Below are 24,100 nucleotides of genomic sequence, written 5' to 3'. Positions count from 1 at the left end.
CATCTTGGACTACCTGCAAGTTCCTTATTCTGAACTTCTGTTTATTCTATATGGCATCATGTTCATGAGTGGCTACAGTGCTCCTCAATATCATGATGAGGTGTGAGATTACTTGTAGGCTGCTCGCATCCGTAGCACGCAGAGACAGATAAGAGTAGAAAGGATCGATTTGGCTAGGAAATGGGGTGGATATGCAGATGCCAGGAGAGGCTGAGCGAATATGGGGGGAGCCATGGTACAGCACCACTGTGGCTTTGTGTGAAACGTAGTATTCAGAAAAGTGGCCTAGAAACCATACAGTCGCACCTGGCGTGGCTGGATACAGCAAGTGGCAGTGAGGATAAGTGGGGAGCACTTATGGGTGTCTTGGAGGCTTCTACAGTAGAAGGTGTAAGAGCCCCAGCCCCCTCAATCTACCATTACTGCCCAAGGCACGAGCCTTCTTGGCCTAGTCTATAAATATGCCGCTGGTGCCTGCTGCATTGTTTCACAAGCTTTAAATAATCTGAAATAATAATTTCCAACTTTCTCTCTACTTTTATTAATTCAGTGTTGTGCCTTGGTAATTACCCTAACTGCATCATTTTATATTTCGTGGTGTTTGAGGGCCATTATAGTCAAGACAATGACATGCCCTTATTCGTTAGAGCGTGTTATTTTAAGGCTAACCACCCTGCACCCTCGCAAATGTGTGCGCATAGTAGACATACTGCTGGTCCCGAGCGGAAACTGACGCTGGTTTAATCAGTTGCACTAGTTACACAGTTGGGTCTTCTGACCCCATGCACGTTTTTCCAAAGAGGTTCTAGATAAACAAGCCCCCATTTTCACCTGCAAGCTTTTTTATTTATTTAGTTCAACCATTAAAGTAAAAATACATATGAAAAGGGACACAGAGCAATAATAAACTTTAATTAGAGCATTGTATGATTGTACTAGAGCATGCATATTATTATGTACACAGGGGGTAAACACAGGTAAAGTCAGCTACAGGACAGCAATGCACTGCTAATCCAGAGCTGTAAAGATCAGGGGCAGCATATGTGCATATTCAGCTGTCACCAGCCATGTTCAGCTTTGTGTAGAAATACTGCTCTAGGGCTGACATGTGTAGGTTAAACACATAGTTGTAGGCAAGCAATTGTACAATAATAAAAATACTTTAGAGCATTTTCTTATAGCTTGTTTATGTCCCTTTAATTTAAAAGCACCATATGATCAGTGAAAGAATGCCGACTTAAAATCACTTTTCAGTTTTATTTTAAAGCTTACTTGGCTTTGAAAATTATCCCTTCACTTCACCCCTTTCATAGGAATCTTTAGCTTAGGAAAAAGTCATCCTGAAATTACGCAGCTTCTTCATATAGAAATATAGTCTTGGGTTACATATTGGCATTGCTGTTAAAGGATGACCTAAAATTAACATTTAAATACTTAAGTATTACCTTTGTGTTTATTTAGAGAGATAATATAAGCAGGTCTGCTCTTCTTGCAGGCTCAGGTCATTTTAAAAAGTCATGTCCTTGAGTACAATAGGTGATTCAACCTATTAAATATTATAATTCTATACATACTTTTAGAAGCCAGACAGTGGTATTTGTGTGTGTGGTGTGTGTGTGTGTGTATGTGTATATATATATATATATATATATATATATATATATATATATATATATATATATATATATATATATATATATATATATATATATATATATAAGCTAGGTTTAGGGTTTGTCAAGCCCTGTTAAATACAGTGTCCCTTTCAATTTTTCTACATATGAAATGATTGTTCCATTTATTTCACCAAAACAACACTTCTTGCTTTAGGACAATAATATTGATTTAAAATTCATTTGGCTTGAAAATATTTTTTCTTCTTAATATCTTAGTGTACATTTTAAAGCATATTATTAAAAGGGACATGGAAGCCAGAATTAAAGGGACATGCCAGACGAACCTGTGCACATTAGTGCATTTCCATTTTGAAGAGAAGCATTGTTTCAATATACTTGTAAATAGCAAAAATGCTACTAATAAAAGATATAATTTGTTTTCAGTAAGAGCTTTTGTTGTACATGTGCACAAGGAATATCTAGATATGCATCATGTAACACTATTTTAGACAGTGTATCTGCACAGAGAGCTTGCAGTGCCGTGTATTCTGCTGGTGAGGACTCAGCTTACATCATAAAAGCCACTGCTAGCTGTGAGCAAAAACACTTTAAATGCTGGAGCACAAAGCATATTTAGATATACTTTACGTGCACCTGCACAGCCATAACGGACAACTGTGATAGCTTTTGCTAATACAAGAAAAACTGCAAAAATACTTCTATCCATAAATGAAATGTACATTTAATTTGTGTCTGGAATCTCCCTTTAAACAATAATGATCTCTATAAACTACAATTTCATTTTAGTTTTGTTTTTACAATTTACTCCTATTGTAAAATTTACTTTACTCTTAGTATCTAAATGTAGCCCATTTTAATTAGAGCATACGAGGTAGGTGCCAGAGTATGAACGTGTCTTGACCACTAAGAGGGCGATTTATCAAGCTGAGGCGGACAGGGGCGCACATATGCGCCCCTGTCCGCCGCAGCTCGTCTCTAGCGGAATTTAGCATTGCACACGAGCGCTATTTTGCGCTCGCGTGTAAGTCCGCCCCCTGCCAATGATGCGCGGGTAGGAGCTGTCAATCTCCCTAGCCGTACTAGACCGCGGAGATTGACATTCGCCACCTAAGAGGTGTCCAATGACCGCTGCTTGTTAAATACTGCGTGCAGGTTCTATTGTGAGAACCTGCAGTCGTAGGCAGGCAAAGCCTGATGAAAGGGGTTGATAAATCGCCCCACTATTATGCTCAAGACACGTGCACGCTCCCAAGGCTATTGCAGTATGATACATTTCAACAAAGAATAAAAAATAAAAAAATATTTTGTGATTCAGACATTATGCCATTTAAAAAAAGGTTCCAGTTTACTTCTACTATCAAATTTGCTTTGTTCCCATGATATTCTGTGTTGGAGATACCTAGGTAGACATCTGGAGCACTTGCAAATGGATAACATTCTTACAAAACTGCTGCCATATAGTGCTCCACAAATGGGCTGGCTCCTGAGCTTACATCCCTGTTTTTGAACAAAAGATACCAAGAGAACAAAGAAAAATTGATAACAGAAATAAATTAGAATGTTGATTAAAATTGCATAGTCTATCTGAATCATGAAAGAAACAAATTGGGGTTTATATCCCATTAAATATAACACAAATCGGGAAAAAATCAGAAGAATCTAAAAGCCCTACAGAAATTTTCAGGATTCTCCTAGCTGAAACAATGGATTCTATTTCAGAACACCCACATTTTTTTGTTGACAAATTACTCTAAATAATAGAACTTTCTTTTGTCTATGAAACTTTTTGATTCCATGAAATCAGCTAACGTCCAAAAGACCAACCCTTTGGCAAATACTACATGACCAAACCTGACAAGCACATAGCTCAACTTGAATTAAAATGAAAGTTTAATAGGAGGAGCGAGGGAAAGTCAGCTGAGTGGGAGGGCAGAGGGTAAATTGGGTGTCGGAGAAGAGACTTGTGGGGGAGGTGAAGCAAACACAAAGTTTGTTATAATAGGCACAGATCACATAATTGCTGACTGCAGATTACTTTTACAGTGACACATTTTTTTACATTTACTTGTACACAGAAAATTGTAGAAGGGAATATGTGAAAATTTAAAAAAAATAAAAAAATAAAAAAAATGCAATAATATGTAAATAAAAATAAATAAAATGAATCAAATAAAAAAAACCACAAGAACATCTCACCACTGGAAAACACTAAGTTTAAGGTTACAATTTAAAAAAAAAATCTATAAAGATAAAGAAGTAAAATTTATTGACTAAATAGAAAATTTGTCAATACTTATAAATATAAAATAAATATATAAACGTGACGTGGGAGTGACCTTTCACACATTACAGCTGGTTTTAAAAGGGACATAAAAACACACTTAGATTGCAACATAAAACGTTTAAGTAAGGAAAACAAACTCCCTTTTGATGTTGGTGGCCTCATGCAAATTTTATATATGTTTTTAATATTAGCAGATTGCTAAATACATAATTCAAGAGCCATTTAGTAACTGGTAACCTTTTATGCAGAACTAAGAAAAAAGAATAATTTTGTGCAAAAAAAAAATGCAAACCGTAGAATGCATGTGAGGGTCCACTATTACATATCTTAAAAATATAAATATATATCCATATCATTTTATGCATGAAATAAAATTTATGTAAAAATCTGTTATGTTGATTTCATAGCAAACAGGAAGTACATATTTGTGTTCAACGGGGCCTTAAAGGGACAGAGAACCCAATTTTTTTCTTTTGTGATTCAGAAAGAGCATGCAATTTTAAGCAACTTTCTAATTTACTCCTATTATCAATTTTTCTTCGTTCTCTTGCTATCTTTATTTGAAAAAGAAGGCATCTAAGCTTTTTATTTTGGTTCAGTACTATGGACAGCACTCTTTTTATTGGTGGATGAATTTATCCACCAATCAGCAAGAACAACCCAGGTTGTTCACCAAAAATGGGGCCGGCATCTAAACTTGCATTTTTGAATTTCAAATAAAGATACCAAGAAAATGAAGAAAATTTGATAATAGGAGTAAATTAGAAAGTTGCTTAAAATTTCATGCTCTATCTGAATCACGAAAGAAAAAATTTGGGTTCAGTGTCCTTTTAAAGGAACATGATACTCAAATAGAATGTTTCATAATGTATTTAAAAGCTTTGCTATTTGAAAACAAAATGGATGTCCCATTTTTTAAAAAAATTTTTTTGTAGGAGCTGTCCCTGTCAGCCAGTAAGCAAGAGTTACAGGGCTCAGTTGTGCACTTCCTTGAGTTTCAAACTTTTCACTTTCACTTTTTTTTTCTTAAAAAAGGGGTTTAATATGCTTAACTGCTGCTATTTCACCATGATAGAAAAAAAGGATAATGTGTCCCTTTAAAGACAGGCTGCTCACTGGCTGTGAACAGTGATACCACCCTGAAGCATAAAAACAGATCACATAAATCATTTTTAGTCCCATGAGAGTATTATGCAAAGCACACTTTATTTTTAATATTTATATTAGTTACATGATGTGGCTGATATCCTCAGAGGTCTAATCACCTAAACTGGAAGGTTACACCATAAAATCTTTTTTACAAAATACGTCTGAATCAACTACCCTCAAATTCTACACCAAGTCTTAGCAATACATGCTTTAGTGAATAGATAGTGGCTATCTCACTGCATCACACATTACCAAGAGATATGGAAGGTTTAGTAAATCTGAGCCCCTTCAATATTCCCACATAGTCTGGCACATAGCTAACATTATACTAGTGGTACTCACATTGCATCTAATCAATAAATAATCTCTTACCTTTTTTATAATTTTTCCTGTTTTGTACAAACTCCGAATGCCGCAGGCTACTGGGCGCTGTTCTCCTGTAAATACTATTTCTTTTCATGGAATCTGTGTTCGGTATAAACTCCGGTTTCTCCAGCTCACTACGCAGTGGTCGTCCAATGGAATTGTAATTGGCACAATGGTTGCCAGATTGGCTTTGCTTTTTATTTGGGCTACCATTATTTTCACGATAACCATCATCACTTTTCGCAGGACTAGTACCCAGGTCATCATATCCCTTACTGGTAACCATCTTGTTCTCGCAAGACATTTCATTATGGGTTTTTTTCTCCTCTTTGAGTGGAAAACCTTTATTTCCATAGACGTCATAATCATCACAATTTTTATCCAAATCCATAAGTTGCTTTGTATCATTTTCCTCTGGTTTTTGTTGAATTCTATCACATTCTCCTGCATCAAAATAAACTTCAATGCCATCCGGAGGATTATAATCAAAATCATAAGCCATACGCTTATACTGACTCTGGGGATCCGCGTCAAAGTCTAAAGAATTACTTTTATAGGTCTTTTTCTTCTCATACCTACCTGGAATGATTTGGTCTTCATATTCATGTGTTCTACTGTCTATTGTGTCACAATCCAATGGCTGATAATCATAACGGCGGTTATTATATTTCCTACTGTCAATGGCTCTGCTATCTATTTTTCCTCTCTGATCTCTATCAGAGATTCTACACTTGTTATATGGAACATCGGAATACCTATAGTCATCTGAGTTATCACTGCTTGAACAGTAGTCCTTCATTTTTACATACTCTTTTTGATCATATTCATATATTTTACAGTTCCTGCCCTGTGTTGCTCTAGAAGTTTCCCAGTCTTGCTTACAAGTCCTTTTTTCAAGACTCCGATTAGCAGTATTCCTATACTGCTCAATTTCCCTTTCATAATATTGGTTAACCTTTTTAGGATTGCCTTCTCTGTAATGTCGCTCTTCATGTACCTGATCAAATGAGCAAACATCTTGTTTTCCAACTGGGGTGTAGCCAGGGTTTATATTCCTTTGGTCAGGATATAAATATTTATAGTCATTTAGATCTTCATTTTTAGCCCTGCTGTCCTCATACCATATGTCATCCTTTCTGTATTTTCCAGGGGTTTCACTAAAGTTTTCTCGACGATCATAATATTTTTCAGCATTACTTTTACTAAAATCCACATTTCTGTCTCTTCTATCATATTCATACTGATCTTTAAAATGGTTGTATCCTCTGGTGCTTCTGTCATTCTTTCTACCATCTGTGTAATATTTCTCCCCCCTTAAAGACACTGGTTTATAATCCTCAACATAGCGCTGGTCTCTGTAAAACCTCTCATCTTCCAGAATATCCCTTTGTCCTAAAGTCTGACAATCCTCGTATTCCCAGCTTGGCAAGCGGTGATCTTTTTTAGGCATAGCAGATCCATGTTTTGCTGTCTGGAATGTATCTTGCTGCAAAGCACACATTCTGAAAGTTGGACACATCAACAGCTCTTGAATGGCACATTATATTCCCAAGCTCATTGTTCAAAAATCTGTGTGAAGCAGCCTGAAAAGACAGTCCGAAGCCAGAAACTAAGAAATCCATTCAAGCGTCTACAATTCATCCTGATGGAGTTTTGTCTCATTTATCTCACTAACTCTAGCATACCTGCAGACACTCCCTTATCTGAGCGTTCTCAGTGAAACTCCAAGGCAGACTTTTTTTTTCTTGATCTTGAATGGCCAATCCACAAACATCTACTACCTCTCCCACCTGATTTTAGAATTAATTAGTAACCAGGGTCATGTGACCTGGGTCTTGATAGGCCCTTTACTGTGATTGGCTGGGAGCTGCACTTTTTTTCCTTCTATGTTAAGGCTGGGTTCTCACTGGTAGAACAAGCTTAACGGCTTTGTTAAAAGACTCAAGGAAACAGACTTGTGGGTATGGTATGTGAAACTAAAGACTTTGGAAACACAAAGAAAAAATCTTCTACAAGAAACAAATAAATATTACTGACATGGCTGATCTCAAGTGGGCAACATTTTTAAAATGTTTGCAGGCTAGAACTATTTATTTTGTCTGTCATTTCAGGAACAGTAAAATACATTTTTAACATTTTATTTTATATATATATATATATATATATATATATATATATATATATATATATATATATATATATATATATATATATATATATAATATACAGTTGAAAAAATAAAGATGGCATTTAAAACCCCCCCACTAAAATAAGAAAACACATTAACAAGATGTAAATTAATACAAAATGATACAATAATTTTCTGTGTAGAGAAAAATGTAAACATGATGCAACTAATATATGAGTATTGCCTAAAAGAATCAAGAACAACTTCATACTGAGGGAATGACAATGTACTTCTATTAAATACTAACAGTTCTATCAATGTCACACAGCAAAGCCATGATGTACAAAACTCTAAAAGGCAGCTGAATGAATACTTAGACATATACATGTGTTTCAAAAAACTTGTAGGCTTTCAAGTATAAAAAGGTATCTCATAATTGTCGTCTCATGTAAAAAATGCTCAGGAAGCAAAGGGACATTCCAGTGACAATTGAAATGCACATTTTACTCTGCACATGCAAGTAAAGCATAGCTAGATATTCTCAGTACACCAGCATTTTAAATACTGCAGCTGCTCAGAGAGTCAGTGGGGCTTGTGTAATGTCAGCATTAATGTAAAAGGGAGTCATTACCAGATGATACAAGCACAATAGACTCTCAGAGCAAGTAATGTGTTTAACATGCTGGTGCATGTAGCATATTTAAGTACACTCTTGAAACAGCTATAGCTTTTACTAGAAGGATTTTTGCTAATATGTGTATACTGCAAAAATGCTTCTATTCAAAACTGAAATGCACCCATGTAGATTCCAAAGTTGGCAGGAATGTCCCTTTAAATTGTTATAGAAAAGCAGAAATGCAGACTTTCAGGAAAGCTTAGGTGAGTGGCCCACAACGTCCAAGAAAATCCCTGAAAATGCTTGCAACACCCAAATGTTATTGGTAAAGGTAGATGAAACCGAAAAGTTTTCTTTAATGATTCAGATAGAGCATATAATTTTAAACAACTTTCCAATTTAATTTCATTATCACATTTGCTTTATTCTCTTTGTATCCTTTGTTGAAAGATCAGCCATGCACTACTGGGAGCGAACTGAACACATCAGACGAGACAATGACAAGAGACATATATGTGCACTCGCCAACCAGCAGCTAGCTCCTCCAGAGCAAAGTATGATTTTAAACAAAAGATACCAAGAGAATGAAGCAAATTAGATAATAGAAGTAAAGTGGCAAATTGATATCATGCATATGGAAGAGCACTAATAAACAAGTTAAAATGTTTTTGTTTTGTATTGAAAAAGGTTAAATGGAAGTTAATTTGAATTTCAAGCTAACAGAAAGCGCTCATTGGCTGATAAGTAAACCTCCCACTGCGCTATTGGTGGACAGCAACGCACCTAACAGTACAGGAATATCTGTTTTACAAAAAGCAAAATAAACTGTAACATAGTGCAACATGTTATTTATTGTTATTTAAATATGCATACGATACCACAACTCAATCAAATCAAAATAATGTCTTTGTCAGGTATCATAAAAAACTATTTTTGTAATTGACAGCATATGCATAAAGGAAGATTATAAAATGTAATGTCATGTACCATCTGCAGCTGAAGGTCATGGCCCCCCAGGAGCCCTATGGACCTTGTTTGAGAATCCATGTCTTCTTCACATGCATTTAAACTGGATTTACATATATAGGACCTTAGTAAGATATTTTGCATGTACAAAAACATTTAGATAAATATCTATAATCTTGATTATTTTATTGCACTTATTTAATAAAGGTCAGGGTTCTATGATGCTGTCCGTCATTGTTTGTTTGTCTGACACCTCTACATCTTCCAATGCGCATCACACTAAATCATTCTCATTCCTGTCTTTGCTATGTTAATTTCATGTACGTTTCTGAATGTGGGTATATATCTTATTATATTTATCATATATAGAATGATTTTTATGAAACAATGTCAAATTTAAAGGGATAGAAAGGTCAAATTTGAAATGCATTTCAATTTTAAATAGAAAAACATTTTCCATGAAAAAAAAATGCTTCTTTCAAAAACAATTACTGTTTTTCAGCGGCATATGCACATAGGGGACGATTTATCAACCTGTTTCCACATGAGCCTTCAGGTCCGCCGGAAACAGGAGTTAAGACGCAGCGGTCTTAAGACCACTGCTCCTTAACTCGTCCGGCACCTCTGAGGCGACGGGCAGCAATTAGCCCAATCGGATATGATCGGGTTGATTGACACCCGCTGCTAGCATCCGATTGGCCGTGAATGTGCAGGGGGTGGCATTGCACAAGCATTTCACTAGAACCAGATTATGTCCGCTCACTCATTAGTAAATCGGGCCCATAGGGGTAGATTTAATAAAGGTCGAGCAGACATGATCCGCTTCGACCTCGCTAAATGCCGACAGCATACGCTGTCGGCATTTAACATTGCACAAGCATTTTGGGGGAATTGCTTGTGCAATGCCGCCCCCTGATCACTAGCGGACAATCGACCGCCGCTAGCAGGGGCCGTCAATCATTCTGATTGTATTGGGATGATTTCAGTCCGCCACCTAAAAGGTTAAGGAGCAGCGCTCTTATAACTGCTTCTTCTTCACTTCTGTTTCAGGCGGACCTGAAACGATGAGGCTCCGAAGCAGCATTAAAGGGACAGTCAAATCCAAAAAAACTTTCATGTTTCAAATAGGGCATGTAATTTTAAACAACTTTCCAATTTACTTTTATCACCAATTTTGCTTTGTGCTCTTGTTATTCTTAGTTGAAAGCTAAACCTAGGAGGTTCATATGCTAATTTCTTAGACCTTGAAGGCGGCCACTAATCTAAATGAATTTTGATAGTTTTTTACCACTAGAAGCCATTAGTTCACGTGTTTCATATAGATAACATTGAGCTCATGCACGTGAATTTACCATGGGACAGCTCTGATTGGCTAAAATGCAAGTCTGTCAAAAGAACTGAAATAAAGGGGCAGTCTGGTGAGGCTTAGATACAGGGTAATTACAGAGGTAAAAAGTGTATTATTATAACGGTGTTGGTTATGCAAAACTGGGGAAATGGTAATTAAGGGATTATCTATCTTTTAAAACAACAAAAATTCTGGTGTTGCCTCAGTTAAAATGACAATCGCTAGGAACTGGAAAAAAGTGCACCCTCCGAAATGGCAGAGTGTAGTAGAGTATCTAAATTTTGTTAAGTCCATGGAAGATTTTGTATATAGAGTTTGGCGCCAATCAGAAATCTTCTGTCTTGTCTGGGAACCCTGGGAGGCTTACTTACAGAGACATAAGATTAAATGTTAGGCCTTTCAGTCCCCCGATAGCGCTAATACCTGAAACGGGATCTAGATTGATTCTGCGTCCTCCTTAACCCCCCTCCTCCTCCTCACCACTTAATGTGCCCCTTCCCTCCCCCTTCCTTACCTAATCCATATTACCGTCCTTTGATTGATTACCCCCTTCCCCCAGTGGGAGTGCTTTAGTCCACGACAGTGCAAAGATAATCAGACTTAGGTCCGACTCCCTGTGGGCGGTGGCCCCCGTCGGCCTCCGCGCTATTACCCAACCACTTTTGAACACAGTACTTTCACCATAGCTAGTTTACTAGCGTAACTACACTTCAAAAGAGGCGGAAATCGCCATAATCCTAACCTACCCGCAGATTACGACTTTCCTTATCCGTGAACGCATCTGCACACTCCGCACCTCACTTACAACTTAAGAACAGGTTGACTCCTCAGAATTGTAAAGAATAGAGGTGAAAAATTGATTATGTTATGCAATATTACTGTCTCTCTACCCTAATGCGTTGTGTAATTTTTGTAATTATTGTGTTTACCCAATACTTGTAATGTTTGAAATAGTTGTAATAATTTATGCTTATAATAAAAAAAGTTTATTTAAATTTTTTTTTTTTTTTCTGGTGTTGACTGTCCCTTTAATAAATGAAGCCCATTGGCTGTAAGGACCCGTTCACCAGTATTCAAACACTATGCCTTGTAGTGAATCAGCAATGGCTTGTATGACACAAATTAAGTCTTAAGAGGCACAATTACACACCAGCACAAGCTCTCTTAGCATGAATACTCGTGCACAGGCCCTCACAGCATATCTGTGTCAGAACTTTTACTATAGCATTTCTAATAATGGAGGCCAATTGCAAAAATGCTTTTATTTAACATTAAAATGCATCTATGTACATTTCAATTTTGACCTTTCTATTCTACATAATATATATAAATGTAATACAATGTAGTGACTGAGAAATGAGTAAATATGTTTTTATTTATTCCACAAATATTGTGAAATACAAAAATACGCAAAAATACAATAAAAATAAATGTAATGTGATTTATGTAAATGTATCATGAATGTATAAGGAAAAGTAAATATTGTATTTAATTGTTTCATCTAAAAAAAACATTTTAAAATGTATTCATTTAAAAAAAAAAAAAAAAAAACACAATATTTCAATATGCTTTACAGAAATATTTGTATAACGTAAAAGAGAAAGGTACAGGTATAAAAATGCAGTTCACATTCTCATCTGAAGGTGTCTATCTCATGTGGATGGACACTCAGGCTAAATTACATTTTCATGATTCAGATACAGCATGTCATTTTAAACAACTTTCCAATTTACTTCCATTAAAAAAAATGTGCACAGTCTTTTATATTTACAATTTTTGAGTCACCAGATCCTACTGAGCATGTGCAAGAATTCACAGACTATACGTATATGCATTTGTGATTGGCTGATTGCTATCACATGGTACAAGGGGAGTGGAAATATACATAACTTTGAAATTTGTTATAAAAAAATCTATTACTCATTTGAAGTTCAGACTAAGTGCTATTGCATTGTCTTGTTATCTTGCATTTGTTGATTATGCAAATCTAATGTGTTGACTGGTCCCAATAAATACAGCCGTGAACCACAAATTTGGTTGAATTTATCTTTGTAGCTCAAGCATACACACACACACACATACACAAATATACAGACACACATATACATGCACAAATGCACAGACACACGTATACATGCACAAACACACATATACATGCACAAACGCGCACATACAGACACACATGCACAAATGCACAGACACACATATACATGCACAAACGTGCACACACAGACAAACACAATAAATAAATTAAAAAATCTATAAATTAAATAAATAAAGCAGTATCATGCCACATGCCATTCCCTCACACAGCAGCTGGTAATTGATTCTCCTGTATACATTTATGGAGGTGACATCTAGCAAGATACTATAAAGGGACATACAAATGCATAAATAGAATGTTTTCATGAGTTAGAACATTTTGTTTTTGAACAGTTGTGTGAAACTTGTGTTTAGCCCCGGTACATTGGTTTATAGTTAAAGGGATAGTCTAGTCAAAATTAAACTTTCATGATTCAGATAGAGCAATTTTAAGCAACTTTTTAATTTACTCCTATTAATTTTTCTTCATTTTTATTTGAAAAAGCAAAAATGTAAGCTTAGGAGCCAGCCCATTTTTGGTTGAGCACCTGGATAGTGATTTCTGATTGGTGTCTAAATGTAGCCACCAATCAGCAAGCGCTACCGAGGTGCTGAACCAAAAATGGGCCAGTTCCTAACCTTACATTCAAATAAAGATACCATGAGAATGAAGAAAAATTGATAATAGGAGTAAATTAGAAAGTTGCTTAAAATCCCCTGCTCTATCTGAATCATGGAAGTTTAATTTTGACTAGACTATTCCTTTAATCTACAACTCTAGACATGCTGCCGAGTTAGGCCTGAGCAAGACATGATCTGTGATTGGTAGACACATGTGTATGCTGCACCTTATTGGTTCACCAGTCATGTGTTGCTTAGAAAGAGCAATGCATTGTGGCTCCTTGGAGGAAGTAACACAAAGTTATAATAAATCATTTGTACAATAATAAAATAGTATAAAACATTAACACACTTTATTTTTGCACCATTATGACCCTTTAGTGTGTTAGCAAATTTTTTTTTTTAACTATTATATCTCTAACATATTACAGCAATCTGTAGAAAAGGATGAACACAAAATGTAAAATCTATAGCCACTAAGCTTTAAACCTCAGGCAGACAAAAGAAGGAATATTTATGTTTTTTTTTTTTTTTTTTTTTTTTTAATGTGCAAAAACCATTAGGCAACTACAGGTGGCCCTCGTTTTACAACGGTTCAATTTACACCGTTTCAGAATAACAACCTTTTTTTCCAGTCATGTGACTGCTATTGAAAAGCATTGAGAAGCAGTGCATTTATTAAAATAGCCAGTAGGTGGAGCTGTCCGCTTGTTTTGCAGCAAAGCCAAGCAAGCTGAAATTAATCAGTTTAACCAGACCTGAGCTATCGAGCAGATTTCAAAGGAACAAGATCTTCCTGTCTATAAATCAGTCCAGTTTGGAATGCATAGAAAGAACTGTTTGCAGAAAAATGCAAGTGAAGTCTGTGTTGTGTGATTTTATTAGGTTTATAATGCTGTTTAGCAAATGTTTTTGTTCATTTAACTTAGTTTAATTATATATTCTGTGTTGTGTGATTATTTTATTACGTTTATAATGCTGTTTAGCATTTAAAGTCTTCATTTCAAAGCTTTAAAAATAATGTATTAGGTGTTACTTATGACAATTTTGAGAAGGGCCTGGAACCTTTCTCACTCACTTCCCATTGACTTACATTATAAACTGGGTTTCAATTTACAACGGTTTTGATTTACAACCATTCCTTCTGGAACCTAACCCCGGCGTAAACTGAGGGCTACCTGTATATATAAAAATCTAGAACAAACTAGTAGAATTTCATCTAATATGCATTTTTTTTTTTGTTTGTCACATTCTATTCCTTAAACAACAAGTGAAGGTTACCTTGAGGAAACAACTGAGATTTTGCATTGAATGGTGCAGGTGTATTTACTCAACAATAGGAGGTTTCAGCGATCTACAACCAACAATAGCACAATAAACGTATGAGAAATGAAAGTACAAGGCAGGAGTGGATAAGCAGTAATATGCTCATTCTAACTCATGCAATATGTGTGGTAGATTGATAAAAGCTTCTGTTTCACTCAGTTTGGTTAGTGCTTGTACTCTAGTGCTATTTATTTATTCCACAGTTATCACTCACTGAAATACACTGGAAAAAACAAAAGAGTAGACAAAGTAGCTTCAAAGCCAACAGTTATGTCGAACATCATCACTGAGTTTCAATTTATAAGCAAATTAGAAACTGCATATTGATTTTAGTTAAAGCAATATTGCGATCCGGTTTCTAGAGAGAGGGGCAGGTGTTTTTAGCAGTGATCAGCTGCATCCTAGGGTAACAAGTGACCCCTCACTTAAAAGAGAAGAGCCTGTCCTTCCAAATGACAGTTCACTTGTCCCTCTAGCACAAACAGGGGGACAGACAAATAGTTTAAATACATAGGTAAAATCCTACTTGTGAACAACAATCATTGCAGCTTTTGAGCACAGGATTAAACACATAGGGCAGAGCTTCTTACACGTTTTTTCACCTGGGGCCCGGTTTTCACCCTGGACATACATACACAATTGTTTTTATCAATATACCACACAACTATGAAAGTCTGACTTCATATCCCTTCTATTTAGGCTTCTCCCCACGCATGGTGATGAGCACTGCCCACGCACTGTTTACCCTGCGTGCAATGTGCCCTCTAATTTTTTTATAAATGTGAACTAAAAAAATTGGCCTTTGCAATTTTTGGCCAAGTGACTACAATGTGTGCTAACATTAGTGATGTACGTACCTCACATTAAGCAAAATACAGAAATAAAGTTATTCCCACATATGCACACACACCCTCATACATAGGCACTCACAAACACACACAAATATATACATACAAATATATACATAATACACACTCACAAATACACACATACATAATCATACATACATACACACTCATTCATTCACACTTATTTATACACACAAACTCATACATACACACACACATATATATATATATATATATATATATATATATATATATATATATATATATATATATATATATATATATACACACACATACACATACATAATCATCCACTCAAATACACACTCACACATATATATAACACAAGTACATAAACACAATTAGCTATGTGCCTACTTCACATTATGAAACATACAGAACAAAGTTACACAAACACTTACATATACACATGCATGCATATACACACACACTCATACATATATATATATATATATATATATATATATATATATATATATATATATATATATATATATATACACACACTCACACATACACAGGCATGCATATACACACACACTCATACATATATACACTCACAAACACATGCATGCAAGCACGCACGCACACACACACACATATATATATATACACACACACATACATGCATATACACACTTACTCATACATATATACACACACTCACACACTCACTCATACATATATACACACACTCACACACTCATACATATATACACATACATGCATATACACACACTCACTCATACATATATGCACACACTCACACATTTACTCACACACTCACTCATACATATATACACTCACACATACACAGGCATGCATATACACACAACTCATACATATATACACTCACATATACACATGCATGTACACACACTCACAGACACACTCATACATATATACACTCACAAATACACATGCATGCATATACATATATACACATGCATGCATATACAGTCACTCATACATATATACACACACTCACACATGCATGCATAATATATACACACAGACACACACTCATACATATATACACACACACTAACACACAGACAACACACAGTCAGGGTGTCCCATGACATTACTGCAAATAATTTTATCTGCATCTATTTTCCTTTATGAACACGTTGAACCTTGAAGCAGATGGGCTACAGCAGCAGAAGACCACACCCGGTGCCACTCCTGTCAGATAAGAACCGGAAAGAAACTGAGGCTACAATTCACAAAAGCTCACCAAACTTGGACAATAGAAGATTGGAAAAACGTTGCCTGGTCTGATGAATCTCTATTTCATCTTCGACATTCAGATAGTAGGGTCAGAATTTGGCATCAACAACATAACAGAACGGATCTATTCTGCCTTGTATCAATGGTTCAGGCTGGTGGTGGTGGTGTAATGGTGTGGGGAATATTTTCTTGGCACACTGTGGGCCCCTTTTGAGCATCGTTTAAACACCACAGTCTACCTGAGTATTGTTGCTGACCATGTCCATCCCTTTATGACTACAGTGTACGTAACTTCTGATAGATACTTCCAGGAGGATAATGCTCCATGTCACAAAGCTCAAATCTCAAATTGTTTTCTTGAACATGATAAGGAGTTCACTGTACTCTAATGGCCTCCACAGTCACCCGGTCTCAATCCAATAGAGCACCTTTGGGATGAGGTGGAACAGGAGATTCACATCATTGATGTGCAGCCGACAAATCTGCAACAACTGCGTGATGCTATCATGTCAATATAGACCAAAATCTCTGAGGAATGTTTCCAACACCTTGTTGAATCTATGCCATGAAGAATTAAGGCAGTTCTTGAGTCAAACGGGAGTCAAAAACGGTACTAGCAAGGTGTACCTAATAAAGTGGCTGGTGAGTGTATATGTGTAATAGGATTATAAAACAGCTTTGTCCAATACATTCACCTGTATCTGTAAACATGTTGGGAAACATTTATATAGATTGCAGGACACATTCTTAAGTAGAGAACCTGTCCGCCTACAACCGGAACATGCGATGTGCATCTCGTAGCAAAATTTAACATTGCACAAGAGCTTTCTTGTGCAATTATGTCCTAATTGGTTGTGTGAGAGCAGGGCATGTCAATTACCCAGAGAAAGTGCGTATTTGGATGATTTATCTCCCCAGCTCTGCAAAATAAGCCGTTTCTGCTTCCTAAATTTGTGGCTACAGGTTCTCTTGTGCAAGCCTGCACCGCTTAGCCTCAAAAGCTGCATCTTAATAAATCTACACCATCATCAGTCTTTGCATTAGTTTAAAAGGAAAGTATACACCAATTTTCATATAACTGCATGTAATATACATTACTATAAAGAATAATATCCACAGATACTGATCTAAAAATCCAGTATAAAATATTTTAAAAACTTACTTAGAAGCTCCCAGTTTAGCATTGTTCATGAGGTTGGGCTGGGACACCCAGTGAAAGGAGCTGGGAAAACAAGAAGTGCAGACACTCCAACCCTCCCCCACTCTCTGCATATAAAAAGACTGATAACATAAACAGGAGCCAGCAGGAGACTGTAAACACGTGTATACATCTGACACCGTGGGGCTTGGTTAGGAGTCTATAAATCATCACATTGTTATTTAAGAAAATAAGCAAAACTATATATTGTTACCTAAACACTCCCAGGTGGGCTATGTAAATGGATCATCTGCAAAACATTTATGCAAAGAAAAATTCACCTTCAAAAATGCAGAAACACTGGAGAAAGCAATGATTATGGAATCTGCTGCTGGCTTAGAGCAAAAGGAAAGCATATGACAGACAGTAGAGGATGCTTTTATTTAATTTAAAAAATCATTTGCTGACTTTTTTCTCCTATCTACAAAAACATAATTTATGCTTACCTGATAAATTTATTTCTCTTGTAGTGTGTTCAGTCCACGGGTCATCCATTACATATGGGGATATATTCTCCTTCCCAACAGGAAGTTGCAAGAGGATCACCCAAGCAGAGCTGCTATATAGCTCCACCCCTCACATGTCATATCCAGTCATTTGACCGAAACAAGACGAGAAAGGAGAAACTATAGGGTGCAGTGGTGACTGGAGTTTTAATTAAAATTTAGAACTGCCTCAAAAAAAGACAGGGCGGGCCGTGGACTGAACACACTACAAGAGAAATAAATTTATCAGGTAAGCATAAATTATGTTTTCTCTTGTTAAGTGTGTTCAGTCCACGGGTCATCCATTACATATGGGATACCAATACCAAAGCTAAAGTACACGGATGATGGGAGGGACAAGGCAGGAACATTAAACAGAAGGAACCACTGCCTGTAGAACCTTTCTCCCAAAACCACCGAAGAAGCAAAAGTGTCAAATTTGTAAAATTTTGAAAAGGTATGAAGTGAAGACCAAGTTGCAGCCTTGCAAATCTGTTCAACAGAGGCCTCATTCTTAAAGGCCCAGGTGAAAGCCACAGCTCTAGTGGAATGAGCTGTAATTCTTTCAGGGGGCTGCTGTCCAGCAGTCTCATAGGCTAAACGTATTATGCTACGAAGCCAAAAAGAGAGAGAGGCGGCCGAAGCCTTTTGACCTCTCCTCTGTCCAGAATAAACGACAAACAGAGAAGAAGTTTGCCGAAAATCCTTAGTTGCCTGTAAGTAGAACTTCAGGGCACGGACTACGTCCAGATTATGCAAAAGACGTTCCTTCTTTGAAGAAGGGTTAGGACATAATGATGGAACAACAATCTCCTGATTGATATTCCTATTAGAAACAACCTTAGGTAAAAATCCAGGTTTAGTACTCAAAACTACCTTGTCTGAATGAAAAATCAGATAAGGAGAATCGCAATGTAAGGCAGATAACTCAGAGACTCTTCGAGCCGAGGAAATAGCCATCAAAAACAGAACTTTCCAAGATAAAAGCTTAATATCAATGGAATGAAGGGGTTCAAACGGAACACCCTGAAGAACTTTAAGAACCAAGTTTAAGCTCCACGGAGGAGCAATAGTTTTAAACACAGGCTTAATCCTAGCCAAAGCCTGACAAAAAGCCTGAACGTCTGGATTCTCTGCCAGACGTTTGTGTAAAAGAATAGACAGAGCAGAAATCTGTCCCTTTAACAAACTAGCGGATAAACCCTTTTCTAAACCCTCTTGTAGAAAAGACAATATCCTAGGAATCCTAACCTTACTCCATGAGTAACTCTTGGATTCACACCAATGTAAATATTTACGCCATATCTTATGGTAAATTTTTCTGGTAACCGGTTTCCGAGCCTGTATCAATGTATCAATAACCGACTCCGAGAAACCACGCTTTGAGAGAATCAAGCGTTCAATCTCCATGCAGTCAGCCTCAGAGAAATTAGGCTTGGATGGTTGAAAGGACCCTGAAGTAGAAGGTCCTGCCTCAGAGGCAGAGACCATGGTGGACAGGACAACATGTGCACTAGGTCTGCATACCAGGTCCTGCGTGGCCACGCAGGCGCTATCAGAATCACCAATGCTCTCTCCTGTTTGATCCTGGCAATCAGACGAGGCAGCAACGGAAACGGTGGGAACACATAAGCCATGTTGAAAATCCAAGGGGCTGCTAGTGCATCTACCAGCACCACTCCCGGGTCCCTGGACCTGGATCCGTAACAAGGAAGCTTGGCGTTCTGGCGAGAAGCCATGAGATCCAGTTCCGGTTCGCCCCAACGAAGAATCAGTTGAGCAAATACCTCCGGGTGAAGTTCCCACTCCCCCGGGTGAAAGGTCTGGCGGCTTAGAAAGTCCGCCTCCCAGTTCTCCACGCCTGGGATGTAGATCGCTGACAAATGGCAAGAGTGAGACTCTGCCCAGCGAATTATCTTTGAGACTTCTAACATCGCTAGGGAACTCCTGGTTCCCCCTTGATGATTGATGTAAGCCACAGTCGTGATGTTGTCCGACTGAAATCTGATGAACCTCACTGTTGCTAACTGAGGCCAAGCTAGAAGAGCATTGAATATCGCTCTTAATTCCAGAATGTTTATTGGAAGGAGTTTCTCCCTGAGCCTTCAGGGAATTCCAGACTGCGCCCCAGCCTAGCAGGCTGGCATCTGTTGTTACAATCGTCCAATCTGGTCTGCGAAAAGTCATTCCCTTGGACAGATGAATCCGAGACAACCACCAGAGAAGAGAATCTCTGGTCTCCTGGTCCAGATTTAGTAAAGGGGACAGATCTGAATAATCCCCATTCCACTGACTCAGCATGCATAATTGCAGCGGTCTGAGATGCAGGCGCGCAAATGGCACTATGTCCATTGCCGCGACCATTAAGCCGATTACTTACATGCACTGAGCTACTGATGGGCTTGGAATGGAATGAAAGACACGGCAAGCATTTAGGATTTTTGATAACCTGGACTCCGTCAGGTAAATCTTCATCTCTACAGAATCTATAAGAGTCCCTAGAAAGGGAACCCTTGTGAGTGGTAACAGAGAACTCTTTTCCATGTTCACTTTCCACCCATGCGACCTCAGAAATGCTAGAACTATCTCTGTATGAGTCTTTGCATTTTGAAAAACTTGACGCTTGTATCAGAATGTCGTCTAAGTACGGAGCCACCGCTATGCCTCGCGGTCTTAGTACCGCCAGAAGCGAGCCCAGAACCTTTGTAAAAATTCTCGGGGCCGTAGCTAACCCGAAGGGAAGAGCTACAAACTGGTAATGCCTGTCTAGAAAGGCAAACCTTAGGTACCGATAATGATCTTTGTGAATCGGTATGTGAAGGTAGGCATCCTTTAAGTCCACTGTGGTCATCTACTGACCCTCTTGGATCATGGGTAGGATGGTTCGAATAGTCTCCATTTTGAATGATGGAACTCTTAGGAACTTGTTTAAGATCTTTAGGTCCAAGATTGGTCTGAAGGTTCCCTCTTTCTTGGGAACCACAAACAGATTTGAGTAAAATCCTTGCCCTTGTTCCGTCCGCGGAACTGGGTGGATCACCCCCATTACTAGGAGGTCTTGTACACAGTGAAGAAAAGCCTCTTTCTTTATTTGGTTTGCTGATAACCTTGAAAGATGAAATCTCCCTTGTGGAGGAGAAGCTTTGAAGTCCAGAAGGTATCCCTGAGATATAATCTCCAACGCCCAGGGATCCTGGACATCTCTTGCCAAGCCTGGGCGAAGAGAGAAAGTCTGCCCCCTACTAGATCCGTTTCCGGATAGGGGGCCCTCTCTTCATGCTGTCTTAGGGGCAGAAGTAGGCTTTCTGGCCTGCTTGCCCTTGTTCCAGGACTGGTTGCTTTTCCAACCCTGTCTGTAACGAGCAGCAGTTCCTTCCTGTTTTGGAGCGGAGGAAGTTGATGCTGCTCCTGCCTTGAAATTACGAAAGGCACGAAAACTAGACTGTTTGGCCTTTGATTTGGCCCTGTCCTGAGGAAGGGTGTGACCCTTACCTCCAGTAATGTCAGCAATAATCTCCTTCAAGCCGGGCCCGAATAAGGTTTGCCCTTTGAAAGGAATATTAAGCAATTTAGAGGTTACATCTGCTGACCAGGATTTAAGCCATAGCGCTCTGCGCGCCTGAATGGCGAATCCGGAGTTCTTAGCCGTTAGTTTGGTTTAATGCACAACGGCATCCGAAACAAATGCATTAGCTAGCTTAAGGGCTTTAAGCTTGTTCAAAGTCTCATCCAATGGTGCTGTGCGAATAGCCTCTTCCAGAGACTCAAACCAGAAAGCCGCTGCAGCAGTGACGGGCGCAATGCATGCAATGGGCTGTAATATAAAACCTTGTTGAACAAACATTTTCTTAAGGTAACCTTCTAATTTTTTATCCATTGGATCTGAGAAAGCACAACTATCCTCCACCGGAATAGTGGTACGCTTGGCTAAAGTAGAAACTGCTCCCTCCACCTTAGGGACCGTCTGCCATAAGTCTCGTGTGGTGGCGTCTATTGGGAACATTTTTCTAAATATCGGAGGAGGGGAAAAAGGCACACCGGGTTTATCCCACTCCTTGTTAATAATCTCTGTAAGCCTTTTAGGTATAGGAAAAACGTCAGTACACACCGGTACCGCATAGTATTTATCCAGCCTACATAATTTCTCTGGGATTGCAAGCGTGTCGCAATCATTCAGAGCCGCTAATACCTCCCCTAGTAATACACGGAGGTTCTCAAGCTTAAATTTAAAATTTGAAATGTCTGAATCCGGTCTCCCTGGATCAGATCCATCACCCACAGAATGAAGCTCTCCGTCCTCATGTTCTGCAAATTGTGACGCAGTGTCAGACATGGCCCTCATATCATCAGTGCGCTCTGTCCTTAACCCAGAGCTATCGCGCTTGCCTCTTAACTCAGGCAAATTAGATAATACTTATTTCATAACATTAGCCATATCTTGTAAAGTGATTTGTAAGTGCCTTGATGTGCTTGGCGCCACAATCTCACGCACCTCCTGAGCGGGAGGCAAAGGTACTGACACGTGAGGAGAGTTAGGCGGCATAACTTCCCCCTCGTTGTCTGGTGATAATCTCTTTACCGGTAAAGACAGACTTTTATTTAAAGTAACATCAATACAATTGGTACACATATTTCTATTGGGCTCCACATTGGCCTTTAAACATAATGAGCAAGCAGATTCATCTGTGTCAGACATGTTTAAACAGACTAGCAATGAAGCCATCAAGCTTGGAAATTTCTTTCAATAAGTTTACAAGCAATATAAAAAAACGCTGCAGCGCTTTTAAAAACACAAAAAAACATAATTTATGCTTACCTGATAAATTCCTTTCTTCTGTAGTGTGATCAGTCCACGGGTCATCATTACTTCTGGGATATTACTCCTCCCCAACAGGAAGTGCAAGAGGATTCACCCAGCAGAGCTGCATATAGCTCCTCCCCTCTACGTCACTCCCAGTCATTCGACCAAGGACCAACGAGAAAGGAGAAGCCAAGGGTGAAGTGGTGACTGGAGTATAATTTAAAAAATATTTACCTGCCTTAAAAAACAGGGCGGGCCGTGGACTGATCACACTACAGAAGAAAGGAATTTATCAGGTAAGCATAAATTATGTTTTCTTCTGTTAAGTGTGATCAGTCCACGGGTCATCATTACTTCTGGGATACCAATACCAAAGCAAAAGTACACGGATGACGGGAGGGATAGGCAGGCTCTTTATACAGAAGGAACCACTGCCTGAAGAACCTTTCTCCCAAAAATAGCCTCCGAGGAAGCAAAAGTGTCAAATTTGTAAAATTTGGAAAAAGTATGAAGCAAAGACCAAGTTGCAGCCTTGCAAATCTGTTCAACAGAGGCCTCATTCTTAAAGGCCCAAGTGGAAGCCACAGCTCTAGTAGAATGAGCTGTAATTCTTTCAGGAGGCTGCTGTCCAGCAGTCTCATAGGCTAAACGAATTATGCTACGAAGCCAAAAAGAAAGAGAGGTAGCAGAAGCCTTTTGACCTCTCCTCTGACCAGAGTAAACGACAAACAGGGAAGACGTTTGTCGAAATTCCTTAGTTGCCTGTAAATAAAACTTTAGGGCACGAACTACATCCAGATTGTGCAGAAGACGTTCCTTCTTCGAAGAAGGATTTGGACACAAAGAAGGAACAACAATCTCTTGATTGATATTCCTGTTAGTGACTACCTTAGGTAAGAACCCAGGTTTAGTACGCAGAACTACCTTATCCGAATGAAAAATCAAATAAGGAGAATCACAATGTAGGGCTGATAACTCAGAGACTCTTCGAGCC

The 24,100-nt window shown here is 38.2% G+C and overlaps 1 protein-coding gene across 2 annotated transcripts in view; it reads right to left on the bottom strand.

Annotated features, from left to right (window-relative positions):
- Positions 1–24,100, bottom strand: part of DNMBP (dynamin binding protein) — a 270,386-nt gene that overhangs the window by 63,109 nt on the left and 183,177 nt on the right. The window contains exon 1 of one of the 2 annotated variants that reach the window (XM_053692531.1): positions 5,443–7,181. The exons of the other annotated variant lie outside the window; for it this stretch is intronic. Within the exon in view, the coding sequence (XP_053548506.1) occupies positions 5,443–6,955 (1,513 nt within the window). The 5' untranslated portion in view covers positions 6,956–7,181. Of the gene's footprint in view, positions 1–5,442; positions 7,182–24,100 lie in introns of those variants that run through there. 2 annotated transcript variants of the gene reach the window in all.

This window comes from Bombina bombina, chromosome 9 (assembly GCF_027579735.1).
Source record: "Bombina bombina isolate aBomBom1 chromosome 9, aBomBom1.pri, whole genome shotgun sequence".
Taxonomy (NCBI): Eukaryota; Metazoa; Chordata; class Amphibia; order Anura; family Bombinatoridae; genus Bombina; species Bombina bombina.
Note: the sequence above shows the minus strand (reverse complement) of the source record. Positions and strands in the feature narration are given on the sequence as shown.